Genomic DNA, 21,885 nt, shown 5'->3' on the forward strand with positions numbered 1-21,885 from the left:
GTCCTGGGGCTCTGTGGGGTCTGTTTGTGTTTGTGAACAGAGCCCCAGTACCAGCATGCTTAGGGGACTCTTCTCCAGGTCCATTTCTCTGTAGGGGAGGGCTTATTTATGGAAGGTTTGGGAATCGCTTCCTTTTAGGTGGTTGTAGAATTTAACCGCTCTTTTCTAGATTTTGATAATTAGCGGGTATCGGCCTAATTCTGCTCTGCGTGCATTATTTGGTGTTTTACGTTGTACACTGAGGATTTTTTGCAGAATTCTATATGCAGAGTCTCAATTTGGTGTTTGTCCCATGCTTTGAATTCTTGGTTGTTGACTGGACCCCAGACCTAACAACTATAAAGAGCAATGGGTTCTATAACTGATTCAAATATTTTTTGCCAGATCCTAATTGGTATGTCAAATTTTATGTTCCTTTTGATGGCATAGAAGGCCTTTCTTGCCTTGTCTCTCAGCTCGTTCACAGCTTTGTGGAAGTTACCTGTGGCTCTAATGTTTAGGCCAAGGTATGTATAGTTGTTTGTGTGCTCTTGGGCAACGGTGTCTAGATGGAATTTGTATTTGTGGTCCTGGCAACTGGACCTTTTTTGGAACACCATTATTATTGTCTTACTGAGATTTATTGTCAGGGCACAGGTCTGACAGAGTATGTGCAGAGGATCTAGGTGCTGCTGTAGGCCCTCCTTGGTTGTGGACAGAAGCACCAGATCATCAGCAAACAGCAGACATTTGACTTCAGATTCTAGTAGGATGAGGCCGGGTGCTGAAGACTGTTCTAGTGCCCTCGCCAATTCGTTGATACAGTTGAAGTCGGAAGTTTACATACACTTAGGTTGGAGTCATTAAAACTCATTTTTTCAACCACTCCACACATTTCTTGTTAACGACACAAATAATTTTTCCAACAATTGTTTACAGACAGATTATTTCACTTAGAACTCACTGTATCACAATTACAGTGGGTCAGAAGTTTACATACACTAAGTTGACCGTGCCTTTAAACAGCTTGGAAAATTCCAGAAAATTATGTCATGGCAATAGAAGCATCTGTTAGGCTAATTGACATAATTTGAGTCAATTGGAGGTGTACCTGTGGATGTATTTCAAGACCTACCTTCAAACTCAGTGCCTCTTTGCTTGACATCATGGGAAAAATCAAATGAAATCAGCCAAGACCTCAGAAAAAAAGTTGTAGACCTCTACAAGTCTGATTCATCCTTGGGAGGAATTTCCAAACACCTGAAGGTACCATTTTCATCTGTACAAACAATAGTACGCAAGTATAAACACCATGGGACCACGCAGCCGTCATAGGAAGGAGACGCGTTCTGTCTCCTAGAGATGAATGTACTTTGGTGCGAAAAGTGCAAATCAATCCCAGAACAACAGCAAAGGACCTTGTGAAGTTGCTGGAGGAAACAGGTACAAAAGTATCTATATCCACAGTAAAACCAGTCCTATATTACATTTACATTACATTTAAGTCATTTAGCAGACGCTCTTATCCAGAGCGACTTACAAAATGGTGCATTTACCTTATGATATCCAGTGGAACAACCACTTTACAATAGTGCATCTAAATCTTTTAAGGGGGGGGGGGGGGGTTAGAAGGATTACTTTATCCTATCCTAGGTATTCCTTAAAGAGGTGGGGTTTCAGGTGTCTCCGGAAGGTGGTGATTGACTCCGCTGTCCTGGCGTCGTGAGGGAGCTTGTTCCACCATTGGGGTGCCAGAGCAGCGAACAGTTTTGACTGGGCTGAGCGGGAACTGTGCTTCCTCAGAGGTAGGGGGGCCAGCAGGCCAGTGGTGGATGAACGCAGTGCCCTTGTTTGGGTGTAGGGCCTGATCAGAGCCTGAAGGTATGGAGGTGCCGTTCCCTTCACAGCTCCGTAGGCAATCACCATGGTCTTGTAGCGGATGCGAGCTTCAACTGGAAGCCAGTGGAGAGAGCGGAGGAGCGGGGTGACGTGAGAGAACTTGGGAAGGTTGAACACCAGACGGGCTGCGGCGTTCTGGATGAGTTGTAGGGGTTTAATGGCACAGGCAGGGAGCCCAGCCAACAGCGAGTTGCAGTAATCCAGACGGGAGATGACAAGTGCCTGGATTAGGACCTGCGCCGCTTCCTGTGTGAGGCAGGGTCGTACTCTGCGAATGTTGTAGAGCATGAACCTACAGGATCGGGTCACCGCCTTGATGTTAGTGGAGAACGACAGGGTGTTGTCCAGGATCACGCCAAGGTTCTTAGCACTCTGGGAGGAGGACACAAGGGAGTTGTCAACCGTGATGGCGAGATCATGGAACGGGCAGTCCTTCCCCGGGAGGAAGAGCAGCTCCGTCTTGCCGAGGTTCAGCTTGAGCTGGTGATCCGTCATCCACACTGATATGTCTGACAGACATGCAGAGATGCGATTCGCCGCCTGGTTATCAGAAGGGGGAAAGGAGAAGATTAATTGTGTGTCGTCTGCATAGCAATGATAGGAGAGACCATGTGAGGATATGACAGAGCCAAGTGACTTGGTGTATAGCGAGAATAGGAGAGGGCCTAGAACAGAGCCCTGGGGGACACCAGTGGTGAGAGCGCATGGTGCGGAGACAGATTCTCGCCACGCCACCTGGTAGGAGCGACCTGTCAGGTAGGACGCAATCCAAGCGTGGGCCGCGCCGGAGATGCCCAACTCGGAGAGGGTGGAGAGGAGGATCTGATGGTTCACAGTATCAAAGGCAGCAGATAGGTCTAGAAGGATGAGAGCAGAGGAGAGAGAGTTAGCTTTAGCAGTGCGGAGAGCCTCCGTGACACAGAGAAGAGCAGTCTCAGTTCAATGCCCAGTCTTGAAACCTGACTGATTAGGATCAAGAAGGTCATTCTGAGAGAGATAGCAGGAGAGCTGGCCAAGGACGGCACGTTCAAGAGTTTTGGAGAGAAAAGAAAGAAGGGATACTGGTCTGTAGTTGTTGACATCGGAGGGATCGAGTGTAGGTTTTTTCAGAAGGGGTGCAACTCTCGCTCTCTTGAAGACGGAAGGGACGTAGCCAGCGGTCAAGGATGAGTTGATGAGCGAGGTGAGGAAGGGGAGAAGGTCTCCGGAAATGGTCTGGAGAAGAGAGGAGGGGATAGGGTCAAGTGGGCAGGTTGTTGGGCGGCCGGCCGTCACAAGACGCGAGATTTCATCTGGAGAGAGAGGGGAGAAAGAGGTCAAAGCACAGGGTAGGGCACTGTGAGCAGGACCAGCGGTGCCGTTTGACTTAGCAAACGAGGATCGGATATCGTCAATCTTCTTTTCAAAATGGTTGACGAAGTCATCCGCAGAGAGGGAGGGGGGGGGGGGGGGAGGAGGATTCAGGAGGGGGGAGAAGGTAGCAAAGAGCTTCCTAGGGTTAGAGGCAGATGCTTGGAATTTAGAGTGGTAGAAAGTGGCTTTAGCAGCAGAGACAGAAGAGGAGAATGTAGAGAGGAGTGAGTGAAAGGATGCCAGGTCCGCAGGGAGGCGAGTTTTCCTCCATTTCCGCTCGGCTGCCCGGAGCCTTGTTCTGTGAGCTCGTAGTGAGTCGTCGAGCCACGGAGCAGGAGGGGAGGACCGAGCCGGCCTGGAGGATAGGGGACAGAGAAAATCAAAGGATGCAGAAAGGGAGGAGAGGAGGGTTGAGGAGGCAGAATCAGGAGATAGGTTGGAGAAGGTTTGAGCAGAGGGAAGAGATGATAGGATGGAAGAGGAGAGAGTAGCGGGAGAGAGAGAGCGAAGGTTGGGACAGCGCAATACCATCCGAGTAGGGGCAGAGTGAGAAGTATTGGATGAGAGCAAGAGGGAAAAGGATACAAGGTAGTGGTCGGAGATTTGGAGGGGAGTTGCAATGAGATTAGTGGAAGAACAGCATCTAGTAAAGATGAGGTCAAGCGTATTGCCTGCCTTGTGAGTAGGGGGGGAAGGTGAGAGGGTGAGGTCAAAAGAGGAGAGGAGTGGAAAGAAGGAGGCAGAGAGGAATGAGTCAAAGGTAGACGTGGGGAGGTTAAAGTCACCCAGAACTGTGAGAGGTGAGCCATCCTCAGGAAAGGAACTTATCAAGGCGTCAAGCTCATTGATGAACTCTATATCTATAACTCTATAACTCTATATCAACATAACCTGAAAGGCCGCTCAGCAAGGAAGAAGCCACTGCTACAAAACCGCCATTAAAAAGCCAGACTACAGTTTGCAACTGCACATGGGGACAAAGATCGTACTTTTTGGAGAAATGTCCTCTGGTCTGATGAAACAAAAATAGAACTGTTTGGCCATAATGACCATCGTTATGTTTGGAGGAGAAATGGGGAGGCTTGCAAGCCAAAGAACACCATTCCAACCATGAAGGCCTACAAACCTGACTCAGTTTCACCAGCTCTGTCAGGAGGAATGGGCAAAAATTCACCCAACTTATTCTGGGAAGCTTGTGGAAGGCTACCCGAAACATTTCACCCAAGTTAAACCTTTTAAAGGCAATGCTACCAAATACTAATTGAGTGTATGTAAACTTCTGACCCACTGGGAATGTGATGAAAGAAATAAAAGTTGAAATAAGTCATTCTCTCTACTATTATTCTGACATTTCACGTTCTTAAAATAAAGTGGTGATCATAAATTACCTAAGACAGGGAATTTTTACTAGGATTAAATGTCAGGAATTGTGAAAAACTGAGTTTAAATGTATTTGGTTAAGGTGTATGTAAACTTCCGACTTCAACTGTATATATGTTGAAGAGGGTGGGGCTTAAGCTGCATCGCACCCCACGGACCTTTGCATCGCACCCCACGGACCTTTGGAAAGAAATGTGTGTGTTTTTCCTCATTTTTTTTAAATCAACAAAGCATGAGAAGACTTTGCCTTTGTTTTGGTTTGTTTGTTTGTCAGTTAGGGTATGCAGGGTGAATACATGGTCTGTCGTATAGTAATTTAGTAAAAAGCCAATTTGACTTTGCTCAGTACATTGTTTTCACTGAGGAAATGTATGAATGAGTCTGCTCTTAATGATAATGCAGAGGATTTTCCGAAGGTTGCTGTTGAAGAATATCCCACGGTAGTTTTTTGATTCAAATTTGTCTCCACTTCTGTGGATTGGGGTGATCAGTCCTTGATTCCAAATATTGGGGACGATGCCAGAGCTAAGGATGATGTTAAAGTGTTTAAGTATAGCCAATTGGAATTTGTGGTCTGCATATTTTATAATTTCATTGAGGATACCATCAACACCACATGCATTTTTTGGGTTGGAGGGTTTGTATTTTATCCTGTAGTTCATTCAATGTAATTGGAGAATCCAGGGGGTTCTGGTATTCTTTAATAGATGATTCTACGATTTGTATTTCATCATGTATATGTTTTTGCTGTTTGAACTTTGTTATAGGGCCAAAAAGATTGGAGAAGTGGTTACCCATACATTTCCGTTTTGGATAGATAGCGCTTGGTGTTGTTGTTTGTTTGGTGTTTTCCAATGTTCCCAGAAGTAGTTAGAGTCTATGGATTCTTCAATTACATTGAGCTGATTTCTGATGTGCTGTTCCTTCTTTTTCCGTAGTGCATTTCTGTTTTGTTTTAGTGATTCACCATAGTGAAGGCGTAGACTCAAGTTTTCTGGATCTTCATGTTTTTGGTTGGATAGGTTTCTCAATATCTTTCTTAGGCTTTTGCATTCTTCATCAAACCATTTGCCATTGTTGTTCATTTTCTTAAAATTAACGGTTTTCTGTTCGGTTTTCTGTTTGAAATGTTTAGATTAGCTAGGGAAGCTGAGCGGTCAAATATACTGTTTAGGTTTTCTACTGCCAAGTTTACACCTTCACTATTACAACGTTTTGCCCAGGAAGTTGTCTAAAAGGGATTGAATTTGTTGTTGCCTAATTGTTTTTTGGTAGGTTTCCACACTACTTTCCTTCCATTTATTGCATTTCTTAATATTATTCAGTTCCTTTGGCTTTGATGCCTCATGATTGAGAATTGCTCTGTTCAAGGAGACTGTGATTTTGCTGTGATCTGATAAGGGTGTCATTGGGCTGACTGTGAATGCTCTGAGAGACTATGGGTTGAGGTCAGTGATAAAGTAGTCTACAGTACTACTGCCAAGAGATGAGCTATAGTAGGAGTCCACTCAAAGCCTACCATGGACTATGTACAGTCTTGGCCAAAAGTTTTGAGAATGACATAAATATTAATTTTCACAAAGTCTGCTGCCCCAGATTAAATGATGGCAATTTGCATATACTCCTGAATGTTATGAAGAGTGATCAGATGAACTGCAATTAATTGCAAAGTCCCTCTTTGCCATGCAAATCAACTGAATCCCCCCAAAACATTTCCACTGCATTTCAGCCCTGCCACAAAAGGACCAGCTGACATCATGTCAGTGATTCTCTCGTTAACACTGGTGTGAGTGTTGACGAGGACAAGGCTGGAGATCACTCTGTCATGCTGATTGAGTTCAAATAACAGACTGGAAGCTTCAAAAGGAGGGTGGTGCTTGGAATCATTGTTCTTCCTCTGTCAACCATGGTTACCTGCAAGGAAACACGTGCCGTCATCATTGCTTTGCACAAAAAGGGCTTCACAGGCAAGGATATTGCTGCCAGTAAGATTGCACCTAAATCACCATTTATCGGATCATCAAGACCTTCAAGGAGAGTGGTTCAATTGTTGTGAAGAAGGCTTCAGGGCGCCCAAGAAAGTCCAGCAAACGCCAGGACCGTCTCCTAAAGTTGATTCAACTGCAGGATCGGGGCACCATCAGTACAGAGCTTGCTCAGGAATGGCAGCAGGCAGGTGTGAGTACATCTGCACGCACAGTGATGCAAAGACTTTTGGAGGATGGCCTGGTGTCAAGAAGGGCAGCAAAGAAGCCACTTCTCTCCAGGAAAAACATCAGGGACAGACTGATATTCTGCAAAAGGTACAGGGATTGGATTGCTGAGGACTGGGGTAAAGTCATTTTCTCTGATGAATCCCCTTTCCAATTGTTTGGGGCATCCAGTAAAAAGCTTGTCCGGAGAAGACAAGGTGAGCGCTACCATCAGTCCTGTGTCATGCCAACAGTAAAGCATCCTGAGACAGTTCATGTGTGGGGTTGCTTCTCAGCCAAGGGAGTGGGCTCACTTACAATTTTGCCTAAGAACACAGCCATGAATAAAGAATTGTACCAACACATCCTCCGTGAGCAACTTCTCCCAACCATCCAGGAACAGTTTGGTGACGAACAATGCCTTTTCCAACATGATGGAGCACCTTGCCATAAGGCAAAAGTGATAACTAAGTGGCTCGGGGAACAAAACATCAATATTTTGGGTCCATGGCCAGGAAACTCCCCAGACCTTAATCCCATTCAGAACTTGTGGTCAATCCTCAAGAGGCGGGTGGACAAACAAAACCCCACAAATTCTGACAAACTCCAAACATTGATTATGCAAGAATGGGCTGCCATCAGTCAGGATATGGCCCAGAAGTTAATTGACAGCATGCCAGGGCGGATTGCAGAGGTCTTGAAAAAGAAGGGTCAACACTGCAAATATTGACTCTTTGCATCAACTTCATGTAATTGTCAATAAAAGCCTTTGACACTTATGAAATGCTTGTAATTATACTTCAGTATTTCATAGTAACATCTGACAAAAATATCTAAAGACACTGAGGCAGCAGACTTTGTGAAAATGTATATTTGTGTCATTCTCAAAACTTTTGGCCACGACTGTACATACGCAGCATGTGACCCGTTTTGTTGGTTATATTGTCATAGTTGGGGGGCATATGGTGGAGGGAATGCTGTCACCTCCAGGTAGGTGTTTGTTTTCCTGTGTGCTGAGGGTGTCAGGTTCTTGTCCAGTTCTGGCATTTAGGTAGCCACAGATCACTGTTGAGATCATTTCCTTTTGAATTTCTAGCCAAATGTAAAATGTTCCTGCTTTGATCAATTTAATAGAGTGAGTTAGGTCTGCTGTATATCAAATTAACATACCCACTGAGTCTATTCCCTGTTTCACACCTCTCTCTCTGTCTCTCTCTCTCTCTCCCTCCATGTCTCTCGCTCTCTCTCTCCCTCTGTCTCTCTCGCTCTCTCTCTCCCTACATCTTTCTCTCTCTGCCTCTGTCTCTTTACATCTCTCTCTCTCTCTCTCTCTCTCTCTCTCTCTCTCTTCCTCTACCTACCTCTCTGACTCTCTCTTGCTCTACCTCTATGTCTCTTCCTTTCTGTCTCTTCCTCTCTGTCTCTCTCTCTCTCTACCTCTACCTCTCTCTACCTCTATGACTCTCTAAAAGGTCCTCAGTGATGTCACCATTGCCCTTGATTCTAAGCAATGTTGTGCTGCTATGTTTTATTGACTTGGCCAAAGCTTTTGATACGGTAGACCATTCCATTCTTGTGGGCTGACTAAGGAGTATTGATGTCTCTGTGGGGTCTTTGGCCTGGTTTGCTAACTACCTCTCTCAAAGAGCACAGTGTATAATGTCAGAACATCTGCTATCTCAGCCACTACCTGTCACCAAGGGTGTACCTCAAGGCTCGATCCTAGGCCCCATGCTCTTCTCAATTTACATCAACAACATAGCTCAGGCAGTAGGAAGCTCTCTCATCCATTTATATGCAGATGATACAGTCTTATACTCAGCTGGCTCCTCCCTGGATTTTGTGTTAAACACTCTACAACAAAGCTTTCTTAGAGTCCAACAAGCTTTCTCTGCCCTTAACTTTGTTCTGAACACCTCCAAAACAAAGGTCATGTGGTTTGGTAAGAAGAATTCCCCTCTCCCCACAGGTGTGATTACTACCTCTGAGGGTTTAGAGCTTGAGGTAGTCACCTCATACAAGTACTTGGGAGTATGGCTAGACGGTACACTGTCCTTCTCTCAGCACATATCAAAGCTGCAGGTCACTCGTCTTTTCAGTTCGCTGCAGCTAGCGACTGGAACAAGCTGCAACAAACACTCAAACTGGACAGTTTTATCTCAATTTCTTCATTCAAAGACTCAATCATGGACACTCTTACTGACAGTTGTGCCTGCTTTGCGTGATGTATTGTTGTCTTTACCTTCTTGCCCTTTGTGCTGTTGTCTGTGCCCAATAATGTTTGTACCATGTTTTGTGCTGCTACCATGTTGTGCTGCTGCCATGTTGTGTTGCTACCATTTTGTTGTCATGTTGTGTTGCTACCATGTTGTGTTGTCATGTGTTGCTGCCATGCAATGTTGTTGTCTTAGGTCTCTCTTTATGTAGTGTTGTGTTGTCTCTCTTGTCATGATGTGTGTTTTGTCCTATATTTTATTTAATTTATTTTTATTTTTAATCCCAGCCCCCATCCCCGCAGGAGGCCTTTTGCCTTTTTGGAGGCCTTCATTGTAAATATGAATTTGTTCTTAACTCACTTGCCTAGTTAAATAAAGGTTAAATAAAAAATATATATAAAAATGTCTCTCTCTACCTCTCTACGACTCTCTCTCTCTACCTCTCTCTCTACCTCTCGCTCTCTCTCTTTCAGTCTCTTCCTCTCTCTATATATACACTTCTGTCTCTCTCTTCATGTTGTACACGCACACACACACACACACACACACACACACACACACACACACACACACACACACACACAGACCATAACTAGACAGGTGCCATGTTAGTGGCAGGGAGATCACATTTTGTTGCCTGTAGGCACAGCATGCAAAATGACTTTGAATTAAAACTTTTTTTACATTTATTTCTCTAAATTTACAGTAACTGAGAGACCATTCCATTACCCCACCTGTTATCTAAAATTATCTGTGAAATTGTAATATTATGTTTTCTTGCCATTTGCCAGCTGTAACCTATGTCCATTGGTCCTGTAATGCATTATGATTGCCTGCAAAACGCACCTTCAGAATCGAAGCAGCAACCATGGCTACACTGATGATCAGAATCAGAGGGTTAATTTACACAAGCACTAGCTTACTGGACCATTTCTATGTCTCTCTCTCCCACACACACACACACACACACACATATATACACACACATACCATTCCGTGGGACCCCGTTGAAAATAAGCTTGTTCAGGAGATTACGCAGTCTGTGGGAAATTAAGAAAATAACACATGCATTGTCCTTTTGAACGTTGACTAATGCAACCTGTGATCGACTATATACGCAGTGGCCAAGCTTCTAATAGGCTACTCTTTATAATACTGTATCTTCAAGTGCATAATTGTATCATTTGTTGACCCTGTCGCATTTGGTGTAGCAAATACATATTTGCGGGGATAAGCACTGATACCATAACCATTACACTTAACCGCAGGGTTATAACCTAATAATAACAGCTGCTAAAAATATGACACTGATATTCCCTGCACTGCAAACTCTGACAGCTCAATGCATGTTCCCTTTTGACACGCTGGATGGGCTTGCTGCGCATTTCTGTCAAGTCAGAACATCATCATCCATGGCGGGTATCCACATGGCTAAAGGGAAGCTCTGTTTAATCCATGACAGGCAAAAAAATATTCTGAAAAACATATTCAACCACTCGGCGCAAGAGGTTTAACACATTAACTACAACGCCCAAACGAATACACATCAATCATGTCACCGCTGACTGTGGTAATTTGTCAACAAAAAGTTGCCTAAAGGTTTATATCCCCATAATACAAGTAACAAATAAACCACTATATTAAATAACTCAGACTATATAGAAAGCAGAGAAAAAACTTGTCTTAATAAATCCAATACAGCATATTCCACGCCATCCCTCTCCGCTTAAGTTGAAGGAATCTTGTTGTGTGTGCTCACCTTTTCCAATTGCCCCATGTGAACACCAGAGAAGGACGGCGAGCTGTAAAATCATTCCACTGTGTTTTCTGATCCTCAAATCCATGTTCAAAACGAAATGATGCTGCCGGAGGAGAGCGACCATTCCTGTCCTCCTCTAGCTCGGTAAATGATTTGCGTGTGCCTCTCGCTGTGCTGCCTGTGCGTCCGCTCTGTGAAGTGTTCTGCCCACGCCATGCGACTGGTTCCGACTCGAGGAGGAACAGTTGAGAGAGAGCTGAGAGAGAAATAGACACACCTCTACAGCCCATATTAAAGCTCCCATTATTAAGCACCGACTTCAAGACCAATAAACTATCAAAATTCCTGGACTTAATGTTGTCTGCTATCAACTAACATCTTGTAACATTTAGCCTGTGTCATGATTAGTTTAACTATATATAGTCATTTGTGAGAAGGGTAGGCCGTCGCGGTGGCAGTGAGGAACGAGGGAGACAGATATCATCGAATAAATAAATATTGGCCCCAACTTTACAATATTTACAAAATAACAAACCGAACGATGAACATGCCTTGCATGGGACAGCACCTACTCAACCAACCAACCAACCACTTACAGTGCCTGTTTAGCCTGTGGCGACAATAGGAAACGATGGGTTTAAAGTAGCTGTCCAGTGAAAATGGCACTTTTAAAAGCTCATAATCTGTTAACTCATACCCAAATAATGATGTTGACTCATCATATAATTGTATTTGTGTCCAAAGTATACATTTGAGGGGGGGAAACACTTTAAAAAAATGCTTGCTATTTCCTCACAATAAGCTGCTTTTTAATGTACTTAACTACAATAATACACTTCATTTTGGAAGGAAAACTATTTCACTCATATTGTAATTAATTACAGATCATATTTCATAGAAATGTGGAAACACTGGACAGCTATTTTAAATCACTGGTTTAAACACCTACACCAGTAGAAATTCACTTTTTCGAGATTTAAGACAATGGCCAGAGCTTCACTTGCCTTCAATTAGCTTATTTTTAGGAGCAACATGTTTTATTTAGAAGTGACTGTCCAAGTTCTTGATAATAAAGTAATCGTTTTAGTCAAAGCATGATATATTTGGGCTTGAAGTGACAAATCCACGTGATGTCTTTTCTATTATACACATTCTTTTCAACCTACTTTTTGTTTCAGGGCTGGGTTTATTTGAATGCTACCCCCTCATCAGCATGACATTGTTTATTCATCAGAAACAGATGCACAGTTATTCCTCTTCATGACTGAGATGAGCCAAACAGCCTGGCGTCAACTAGGCCACCTGTGCCATTGAGCAAATCAAAATAGGGGTGCAAACTTGTGTTTTCGCGCCACTTTTTTACTAGACAATTATCATAATCCATTGAATAATTTTTCAATTGTTACTTATTTTTGAACTAGTCTGTATAATTTTTTTTTATACATGACCAAATTATAAATCGTATAAATATGTGATATGATAGCATTTTGCAAACCCGTTCCCCTTTTGCCCCAAGATGAATGGTTTTGACCACAAGTTTTGCTTCACTACACACTCCACTCTTTTGATAGGTGTAACGTTAGCTAAAAACTACAAGATTGAAGGAACTTGTAGTTACACCAGGGGCGGAAATCCCGGGGGGGGGGGGGGGGGGGGGGGGAACACAACACCCCCCCCCCCCCCCCCCACCCCCCCCATCCTGGGAAAAACATGATTTGTCCCCCCCAATATCACTGAAACATAACTATGTAATTTAAATAATATTAATAATACGCAATGAAAGCAATTGTGCTGATTATAGACACTTAATAGCGCGTTTTTAAGTTTCAAAAGATTGCGACCCCCCCACCCTTTGCCTCACAATGGTTTGATCCACTGCCAGTTCCTTAGTTGGCAAGGTAACAGAGGGGTCGTGTCTACTGTCTGAAAGGCACTCAATTAACATAACTGACGTGAGGTTAATCTAGTCAATCGCGCACACACACTAGCTGAATATGCAGAGCTAGCGCGCAAATATTAACTATTAAGCTTGCTAGTACCTATTCCATTTATGTGGCGTCGTCAAAGATGGAATCTTTGCTATCGTCAATTTATTCCAAGATCAGCATGCAGATGATGTAAGTTAGTGCTTCAAAGTCCCTGTGATAAGGTTAGCGATAAACTGAAGTCCAAACTGAACAGAACTACACTCTCTTCTACCATTGTCTTAAATATATTTAATGGTCTCATTGCAAAAGCTAAATTGTCACAAGGGAACTTTTATTTATTTATTTTATTTCACCTTTATTTAACCCGGGTAACAAAGATTATAGCAAACACCACTGAAACTGAATTGGCGCTCGCTAGCTTTGCAAATTCAGCTATTGTTGGAAGCCAGCCAATATGAAACAAACTATTAAAATTACAAAAGGTTGCAGCATATGTTGTGTAAATGGTGAACTCATACAGCTGTCAACTCTTGTCATTTTAATCCGTTTCATATTTGCTAGCTACCTTTTAGATCGAAGCCCAAATAGAATGATTGAAGATGATAAAAGCCCATCTCCTACTGTAAATAACCTACACACTGTGTGTGTAGCCAGCCAGCCAGGTAGAAAAATGGCAGAAAAATAAAAGACGGACATCAGAGTATTTTTCAATTCACCAAAACGCATAGTAAGAACCCTAGTAGCCTAATATCTCAAAGACTAGTTTATAAAATGTTCATAAGAAAGAAATGAAATTCTAATGGAAATGTTTCACAATGATGTCATTAGGCAGAGCAGGCAACAGATGGCACACAGACAGCAGAGTTGGGGACAGATATGCAGGGACAGACTGGCAGAGACAGGGAGTCTCAGGTAAGTTTGTTGAGTCTTTGTTTGGCAACATTATGAAAGGTTCTCCATTTTTTTGACTTGTAAAATAGGAACATAATTGGAAAATGCCATGGATACCCTCACTCTCAACTTAAACTGGTGACTGAACTAAGATTTGTTAAAGGCAATGGTATTGCTGTTGTGATTAGTTGTGTAGTTTTGGGTACCGGTAGTTAGGAGTACGGCAAACACCTTATTTCTTTGGTTCCTCAATATACATTTACCATATTACAATGTAGGCTATGTGTTACAGCACTACTTTTGGTGTCCCCCTCAGGAATTGCTCTTGAGAAAATTTCATGTAATTGTCCCCTCCAAAGTTGATATCAGATTTTCGCCCCTGAGTTACACGTCATTTGCGGTGTGTATGATCATGAGCAAGCCTATCATTTCACTTCCCGTGTGAGAACCATGAGTCTGATTTGGCTTTGCCGTATTGAAACCAAAGCCTCCATGCATTGTCTGCAGCCTAAAACCAACATGCTAGCTGAGCCATTCAGGATGCCCCCATTTAACCGCTTTTTTTTTTGATAATGTCTGCCAATACTTGAGACGCACACACACACACACATACACATACGCTTACAAAAAAAAAAAAAAAAATTCATAAGTTTATTTTTCACCACTTCCAGCTGCATTGAGGAAAACCAGCAGAGAGATGCAGGGTGCTATGTTGCTGGAATGGATGTGCCAAAACTTGCAACTGGAAAAAAAAAGCAGTGATAGCAAAGGCCACCTGGGTAACATAACCAAAGATATGGAAAATTGCTGGAAAGAGGAAGGCGTTTTATTTAATCACGATATCTCCCCAAAACAATCACTGCAAACTATATTGCCTTCACTTAACAATGAATTTGTTCTCACATTTGGAAATTATTTCCTTGCAATACTTTTGTTATGCAATCAATATTTTTGGTTTTATGTTTTGCTATCAATATAATTGTTTTTGATTGAAATACTATGAATTTTGTACTTGACTTCAGAAGTTTTTCTTGATATTAATGGCACAGAAGTAACTCACTCACTAGAGGATTGCACCATATAATAACACTATTACTTGATTAAAGGATTTTAAAGTGCCAATCCTTAATTGAGCAATTAACAAAGTGTGCTCCCTGCCAAAGTTTCAGTAAAAAGCTGAGGGATAGGGCAGGAGAAATGCAACCACTCTCATATCCTTAGGCTACGGTATGCTATGGATGCAAGGACTGACCATCCTTGATATCAAAAACATGTTTTTAGACTATACAGTGGTTGTTTACATTTACTTTGTTTACAAACACTGGAGTAAAACAAGTTTATATTTTGAGTTCTGAGGGGTACGGCGGTTGAACTAAGCTCATGAGTTATATTCTTCAAGAATCAATGGGTTCATATCACACAAAAGAAATGCATCAATGTAAACATAATCACTCTCATCTGCTAAGCCCGCTGGTGGGAGAGATGTTATCATGTTGCATTTATATGGTAATAACTGTTGTTAGGTTCCCCAATAAGAAACCAAAAATCGTTGCTCAATAGAAAAACGGAATTAACAAATGAGCCACTGACAACCAAAACGAAACAGGTGGGGTTTTAAAATGGGTTCTGAAAGGCATCACAGGGGGCCTACTGAGTGGTGGCCAAGCAACCTACCACATACTGTGCATAGAGGAACTCTGGAGCTCTGTCAGAGTGACCATTGGGTTCTTGGTCACCTCCCTGACCAAGGCCCTTCTCCCCTGATTGCTCAGATTGGACGGGCGGCCAGCTCTAGGAAGAGCCTTGGTGGTTCCAAACTTCTTCCATTTAAGAATTATGGAGGCCACTGTGTTATTGGGGACCTTCAATGCTGCAGACATTCTTTGGTACCCATCCCCAAATCTGTGCCTCGACACAATCGAGAGGAAAACCTAAGCCCGTAATAATGTTAAAGTCACTGGCTTGTTGCTACATAGCTCATCCCTCATTGGAGAAAAACCTCCAGTACATACTGTTGTAGAAGGTATGCCAGAAGAGGATGTGTGGGCTATATTGTAGCTGTGGGAATCTGCCTTTGAGCCAACCGCCAAGGACACATACAGTACATAGGCCTTAGACCCACACACACAACAACACGCTGTATTGTTGGCATGAAAGCAATTTGAAATTTGTAGTATTGCATGTTGCTTCCCCCATGGAACCATTTACGGATATCCTTCACATGATCCACAGCTCATTTGTGAAAAGGGTAAAAGAGCATCCGGAACATTTGAATTCAAAATACACAAAGGTGTAACACTGACTCATAACGCATTTATAGACTAACTAATTATTAACCGATATGAGAGAGCACTGAGACAAAGACAACAAGGAATTGTAGAACTTTTGTACTGAGGGCACTGCCCGTGAGACGGATTTCACACAAGCACGCGCGCACACACTAAGCATAAGGATCACACCCCAGTGCACCGCTGACAGACTACACTTAGATGAACCACTGGGCTATTTAATGACCGTATCAGATGTCCTGTCAGGTAAAAAGGCTTTTAAACACAAGAGTCTGACTGACTGACAGGGAGAACCTGAGCTTCAAAGGGTTTCCAGCCATTTGCTTCACACACTACGGACTGTATTCTGTCAATGGAAACGTATCACTATGTGTTGAGTGACATGTGCCTCCACAATACCCAAAAGACCTTTATATTGACCAGCTTTGTAAATTCAAGGACAAAGCTTTCCTTTTACTATTTTGTGGGAAATCACTACTTGGCAATGAATGTTTGTATCTCTTCTTTAGAAATGTAGCTCCATCCATTTATTTGGGACTAGTACTTTCATGTTTAGATAGATGCATCTTGAAAATGTCATAAATTCCACTCTTTTGATTGAACCCCTTGTTTCCCCATGGTTGCATCCAACATGGCACCCTCTTCCCTACATAGTGCACTACTTCTGACCAGAGCCTGTTAAAAGTAGTGCATTATAGGGAAAAGGGTACCATTTTGGACGCACACACTATTCCTAAGGCTGGGTAACCCAAAGGGTTTGATTTTTCCAGCAACATATTGTAGCTGTCTTGGGAAAACCTCTCTACTCAAGTGTAGACTGTTTAACATATTTATTTACAGCTCAATACACATTTAATTTTCTATTTCTCACCCCAGATTAAATCCAAACCTATACTAGTCTCCTGTGTTGACAATGTCCAGGAAATTCCAAAGATATTGGGTCTCAGTCTTTTGGGTATTGGGTTGTTGTGTTGCTACCGATATTTGCGAAAGCGTTCATAATTGTTTGCCCGTTGTTGATTATGTTCTAATGAACCGGTACTGAAAATGCTAAAGTGATTCAAACATTAAGGCTCATTTGTAAAACCAGCAGTGTCCAATCTCTCTATTGATATCTGTTTCTATTTGCATGCCGTAAGACACACTGTGAATGCATCACAGTGTATAATTGCAATGCACTCATACAAATGTTAATGGAGATGATTCCTACTCACACAGTCAGCGTCAAAGAGTCACCGGCGGAATTACATTTCACAGAAGTGAGTCCTGTAACACTGCCTACCCGCTGAGCTGCCTTTGTTTAGGCATCACGGTTGTTGTTTTTCACTTTCAGATGTCCATTTCCCATGGTAACTCCCTATCCCACAGAACAGAGATGTTGAAAAGAGCACTAAAACAGAGAGATGTGAGGAGAATGTGAATTAGTAAAGAGCTCTGTGTATAAGAGTGGGCAAGATGGAGGGTTATAGAGTGTTCGATATAAGCCCACCTTTAGTTTCAGGGGTGCTAGGAATTGAAGCTATGTGGTTCTCGTAACAAGGAGTATGGAGTGGTTTCAGTAATCAAACTCAATAAAATGTTCTTTAAAAGAAGTTGGACAACAAAGACAACATATCTCTAAAATAGCATGGAGATATCTCTGGGAGCATACAGTAGCTAATGCATATGTATATATCCAAATGTCTTTGATCTTCATTTTGTGTGCCTGGCTACAGTAATCTCTATACTCATTTACATTTTACACAAGTTAACCAAATGTAAACTTGGGAACAGTTTGCATATGAAATGGAAAGAAATCGCATATGAAATTGAATATTCATACTCATTCAGAAAACATTTACTCAGGATTTGTTTGTAGTTTCCTGCATCACAATCTTATTCAATAGAACATAGTTATGCGTTACATAAGCTGTTAAGCTAAGCCATGTGGACAATACGCATACATTTAGCGGATGCTCTTACCGAGAGCGACTTACAGTAGTGAGCGCATACATTTTCTTTTCTCATATTTGAGCCCTGTGGGAATCGAACTCACAACCCTACTGTAGCATTGCAAGCACCATTTTCTACCAACTGAACCACACGGGGCGACAACATCCCCAGCATACAAATTAATATGAAATAGAGCAGTACTCTATACAGTACTTGCAATCTTTGACGAATCTAGCAGTAATCCAGCCTGCTGGTAATTTTGTAAAAATAGTAATAATCTTGCTTGGAGTGCCAAAATGCAAATGAGACGTCTGTTTCCTCCATACAAAACATTGTATTGGATCCTTCCTTATTCAGTGTGCTGTAAATAGACTAAATATGATATAATTGGGTTTAACTCCTTTGTATGTGATGAATTCAATTGTTTTCGATGTAAGGCCTTCCCACACATGAAACGGGAAATCATGTGAAGTAAATCAACAATGGTAAAACGGTTACACTCATTCAGTGTGCTGCTGTAACATTCTCAAGCACAAACATTTGAAGGAGTTCTTCATTATGGAAAAATTAAGCCGACATTATGCTCATGCAGTGTAGAGGCGCTAGTTTTGCTATTAGTTAGTTAGCTTGTTGCCTACAGTAAATTAGTCATTTGGCTTGGCAGCTGTTCTAAAGCGCTGTACTGCTTTCTACATTGTCTCTTTTCACATTTATTCTGCTTTATATTCCCTCCCTGTTTCAGCTGGTCTCTGTTGTGTAGTGTAGTGTAGTGTTTTATTCTGTATTGTTGTGTTGTGTTTTGTAATGTAGTGTTTTGTAGTGTAGTGTTGTGTTGTGTAGTGTTGCATTTATTCTGCTTTATATTCCCTCCATGTTCCGGCTGGTCTCTGTTGGTTTGTGTTGTGTAGTGTAGTGTTCTGTTCTGTATTGTTGTTTTGTGTTTTGTAATGTAGTGTTGTAGTGTAGTGTTGTGTTGGTAGTGTTGTGTTGTGTTGTGTAGAGTTGCATTTATTCTGCTTTATATTCCCTCCCTGTTCCAGCTGGTCTCTGTTGTGTTGTGTAGTGTAGTGTTCTGTTCTGTATTGTTGTTTTGTGTTTTGTAATGTAGTGTTGTTGTGTTGGTAGTGTTGTGTTGTGTTGTGTGGCGTTGTGTTGTGTAGTATTGGTAGTGTTGTTGTGTAGTGTTGTGTTGTCTAGTGTATTGTAGTGTAGTGTAGTGTTGTGTTGTGTAGTGTTGCATTTATTCTGCTTTATATTCCCTCCCTGTTCCAGCTGGTCTCTGTTGTGTTGTGTAGTGTAGTGTTCTGTTCTGTATTGTTGTTTTGTGTTTTGTAATGTAGTGTTGTTGTGTTGGTAGTGTTGTGTTGTGTTGTGTGGCGTTGTGTTGTGTAGTGTTGGTAGTGTTGTTGTGTAGTGTTGTGTTGTCTAGTGTATTGTAGTGTAGTGTAGTGTTGTGTTGGTAGAGTGGTGTTGTGTAGTGTTGTGTGTGTAGTGTTTTGTAGTGTAGTGTTGTGTAGTGTTTTGTAGTGTAGCTTGTGATGTGTAATGTAGTGTTGTGTTGTGTATTGTTGTGTTGGTAGTGTTTGGTTGTGTAGTGTTTTGTTGGTAGTGTTTCGTTGTGTAGTGTTGTGTAGTGTTGTGTTGGTAGTGTTTTGTTGTTGTGTAGTGTTGTGCGGTGTTGTGTAGTGTAGTGTTTTGTAGTGTAGTGTTGTATTGTGTAGAGTAGTGATGTGTTTTGTTATGATGTGTTGGTTAGTGATATGTTGTGATGTGTAGTGTTGTGATGTGTTATGTTGTGATGTGTTGTGTTGGTTGTGTTGTGTAGAGTAGTGTAGTGTTGTGTCTTTTATCCCCTCGCAGAGAAGAATGTGCTTAGCCAGTTAGCTGAGCAAGTATCTGTTTCAATGAGAGAGCGTAGAGAGTTTAAGAGATCAAGGTGTTTCCAGCTCCTCTCCTTGGTGGGTGAGAAACAATAAAGAGTAAATCCTGGATTTGGAGAGCAAAGGTCCTTATGTTCTCACTGACCATACTACAAATTAGCTGCTTTACTTCAACATGGGAGGTGATTCTGATGTGACCTGACAGGAGACAGTCAGGGCAGAGAACCACTAAATGTATGGAGAGAAACAGACTGTCTACAATTTGTAGATTAACTGTACGTGGCCTTTTACAGGCTCAATAAATTCATTGGGCCACAATTCAGCGAACACAAGGAAAGGAAATCAAGCTGGAGGAAGGTAGTACAGTCATTTATGATGCTGCTTTCCTATTCAGAGAAGGCAGTGTGAGATTAGGTATCGGAGCAGCTGGTACTTAGCCAGAGCAGTGGGTCCAGTCGCTTTACAGCAACGAGCCCTGACAAACTTCCCCCTCAAACTCTACACTCTAAATGAGGCTGTGTTTAAAAATGTACTCACTCTCACCTATCTAGTAGGGTAAACGGTTTACAGTGAAGTTTAATCTCCAATGGTTACACACTATGTCTTACTGTGGATCTTACTGTGGATCAAATAGATACCCTGTCATTGTGGACCTGGGTAGTCAAGATGACTGATTGAAAAAGTCCTCAAACCAAATCACAACAACAGTTACTGAACGTTTAATAATCCATGAAATATCTCTTTTTCCCAAAGGTTATAACCTTCACCTGCAGAGTCAACAGAGTGAAATAGAGGTTGAAGTGGTTGATGCACAGCTGCATGGGCCTTCAGGTCCCATCAAGAGCATCTTGACTGGCTGCATCACCGCTTGGTATGGCAACTGCTCGGCATCCGTCTACAAGGCGCTACAGAGGGTAGTGTTTACGGCCCAGTATATCACTTGAGGCCAAACTCCCCGCCATCCAGGCCTCTATACAAGGTAGTGTCAGACGAAGGCCCAAAAAATTGTCTGTAACCAAGCGCCAAGTCTGTGACCAAAAGGCACCTGAACAGATTCTACCCGTAAGCCATTAGACTGCTGAACAGCTTCTACCCCCAAGCCATAAGACTGCTAAATAGCTTCTACCCCAAAGACATAAGACTGTTGAACAGTTCATCAAATGCTATTTACATTGACCCTCTATTATATTATTTTTTCCTTTTATTGCTTTGCACTGACTCCCATGCACTAGACTCTACGCACACATTTACACATACTACACTGACACACCAACACACACACACACACACACGCTCTCACACACACGCTCTCACACATAGACACAGTTTCACACTTCACACACGCTGATGCTACTTTGTTTATTAATTATCCTGATTGCCTAGTTACTTTTACCACTACAGTACCTACATGTACATACTGTATTAACTCAATGACCTCAACTACCTGGTACCCCTGCACATTGACTCTGTACTGGTACTCCTTGAACATAGCCTCGTTATTGTTTTTATTGTGTTACTATTTTATTTTTTATTTAGCAAATATTTGTCATATTTTATAATTCAGCACTGTTGGGACTGGGCTCGGAAGTAAGCAATTCATTGTAAACTCTACACCTGTTGTATTCGGCACAACTGACCAATAAAATGTGATTTGATTTGCATGGCACTGCAGCCATAGAGATCCTATAATGTACCTACTGTATGTGACTGTAGCCATAGAGATCCTATAATGTACCTACTGTATATGACTGTAGCCATAGAGATCCTATAATGTACCTACTGTATATGACTGTAGCCATAGAGATCCTATAATGTACCTACTGTGTATGACTGTAGCCATAGAGATCCTGTAATGTACCTACTGAATATGACTTTAGCCATAAAGATCCTATAATGTACCTACTGTGTATGACTGTAGCCATAGAGATCCTATAATGTACCTACTCTATCTGACTGTAGCTAAAAAACCTTAACCTCTAGAGTTGGCTACTCAGTCGCTATGCTGGAATATTGCTTGACGCTGATTCACTTCATGTATCATCTAAAATATATTATAGTATAGTAATAAAAAAGACTTTTCATCTGTATTTTTCATAGCTGTTTACATACCACCACAGACTGAGGCTGGCACTAAGACAGCATTGAATGAGCTGAATTCCGCCATACGTAAACAAGAAAATGCTCACCC

General features: G+C 42.1%; 1 protein-coding gene across 2 annotated transcripts in view; it reads right to left on the bottom strand.

Moving 5' to 3' along the window:
• The window catches only part of cntnap3 (contactin associated protein family member 3), a 189,717-nt gene extending 178,695 nt beyond the window's left edge, over positions 1-11,022 (bottom strand). For both annotated transcript variants that reach the window (XM_045692517.2, XM_045692516.2), the window contains exon 1: positions 10,779-11,022. In XM_045692517.2, the coding sequence (XP_045548473.2) occupies positions 10,779-10,902 (124 nt within the window). In that variant the 5' untranslated portion in view covers positions 10,903-11,022. The remainder of the gene's footprint in view (positions 1-10,778) is intronic.
• Between the last annotated feature and the right edge of the window lie 10,863 nt (positions 11,023-21,885).

The sequence above is a fragment of the Salmo salar genome, chromosome 13 (assembly GCF_965601325.2).
Source record: "Salmo salar chromosome 13, fSalSal1, whole genome shotgun sequence".
In the NCBI taxonomy this organism is placed as follows: domain Eukaryota; kingdom Metazoa; phylum Chordata; class Actinopteri; order Salmoniformes; family Salmonidae; genus Salmo; species Salmo salar.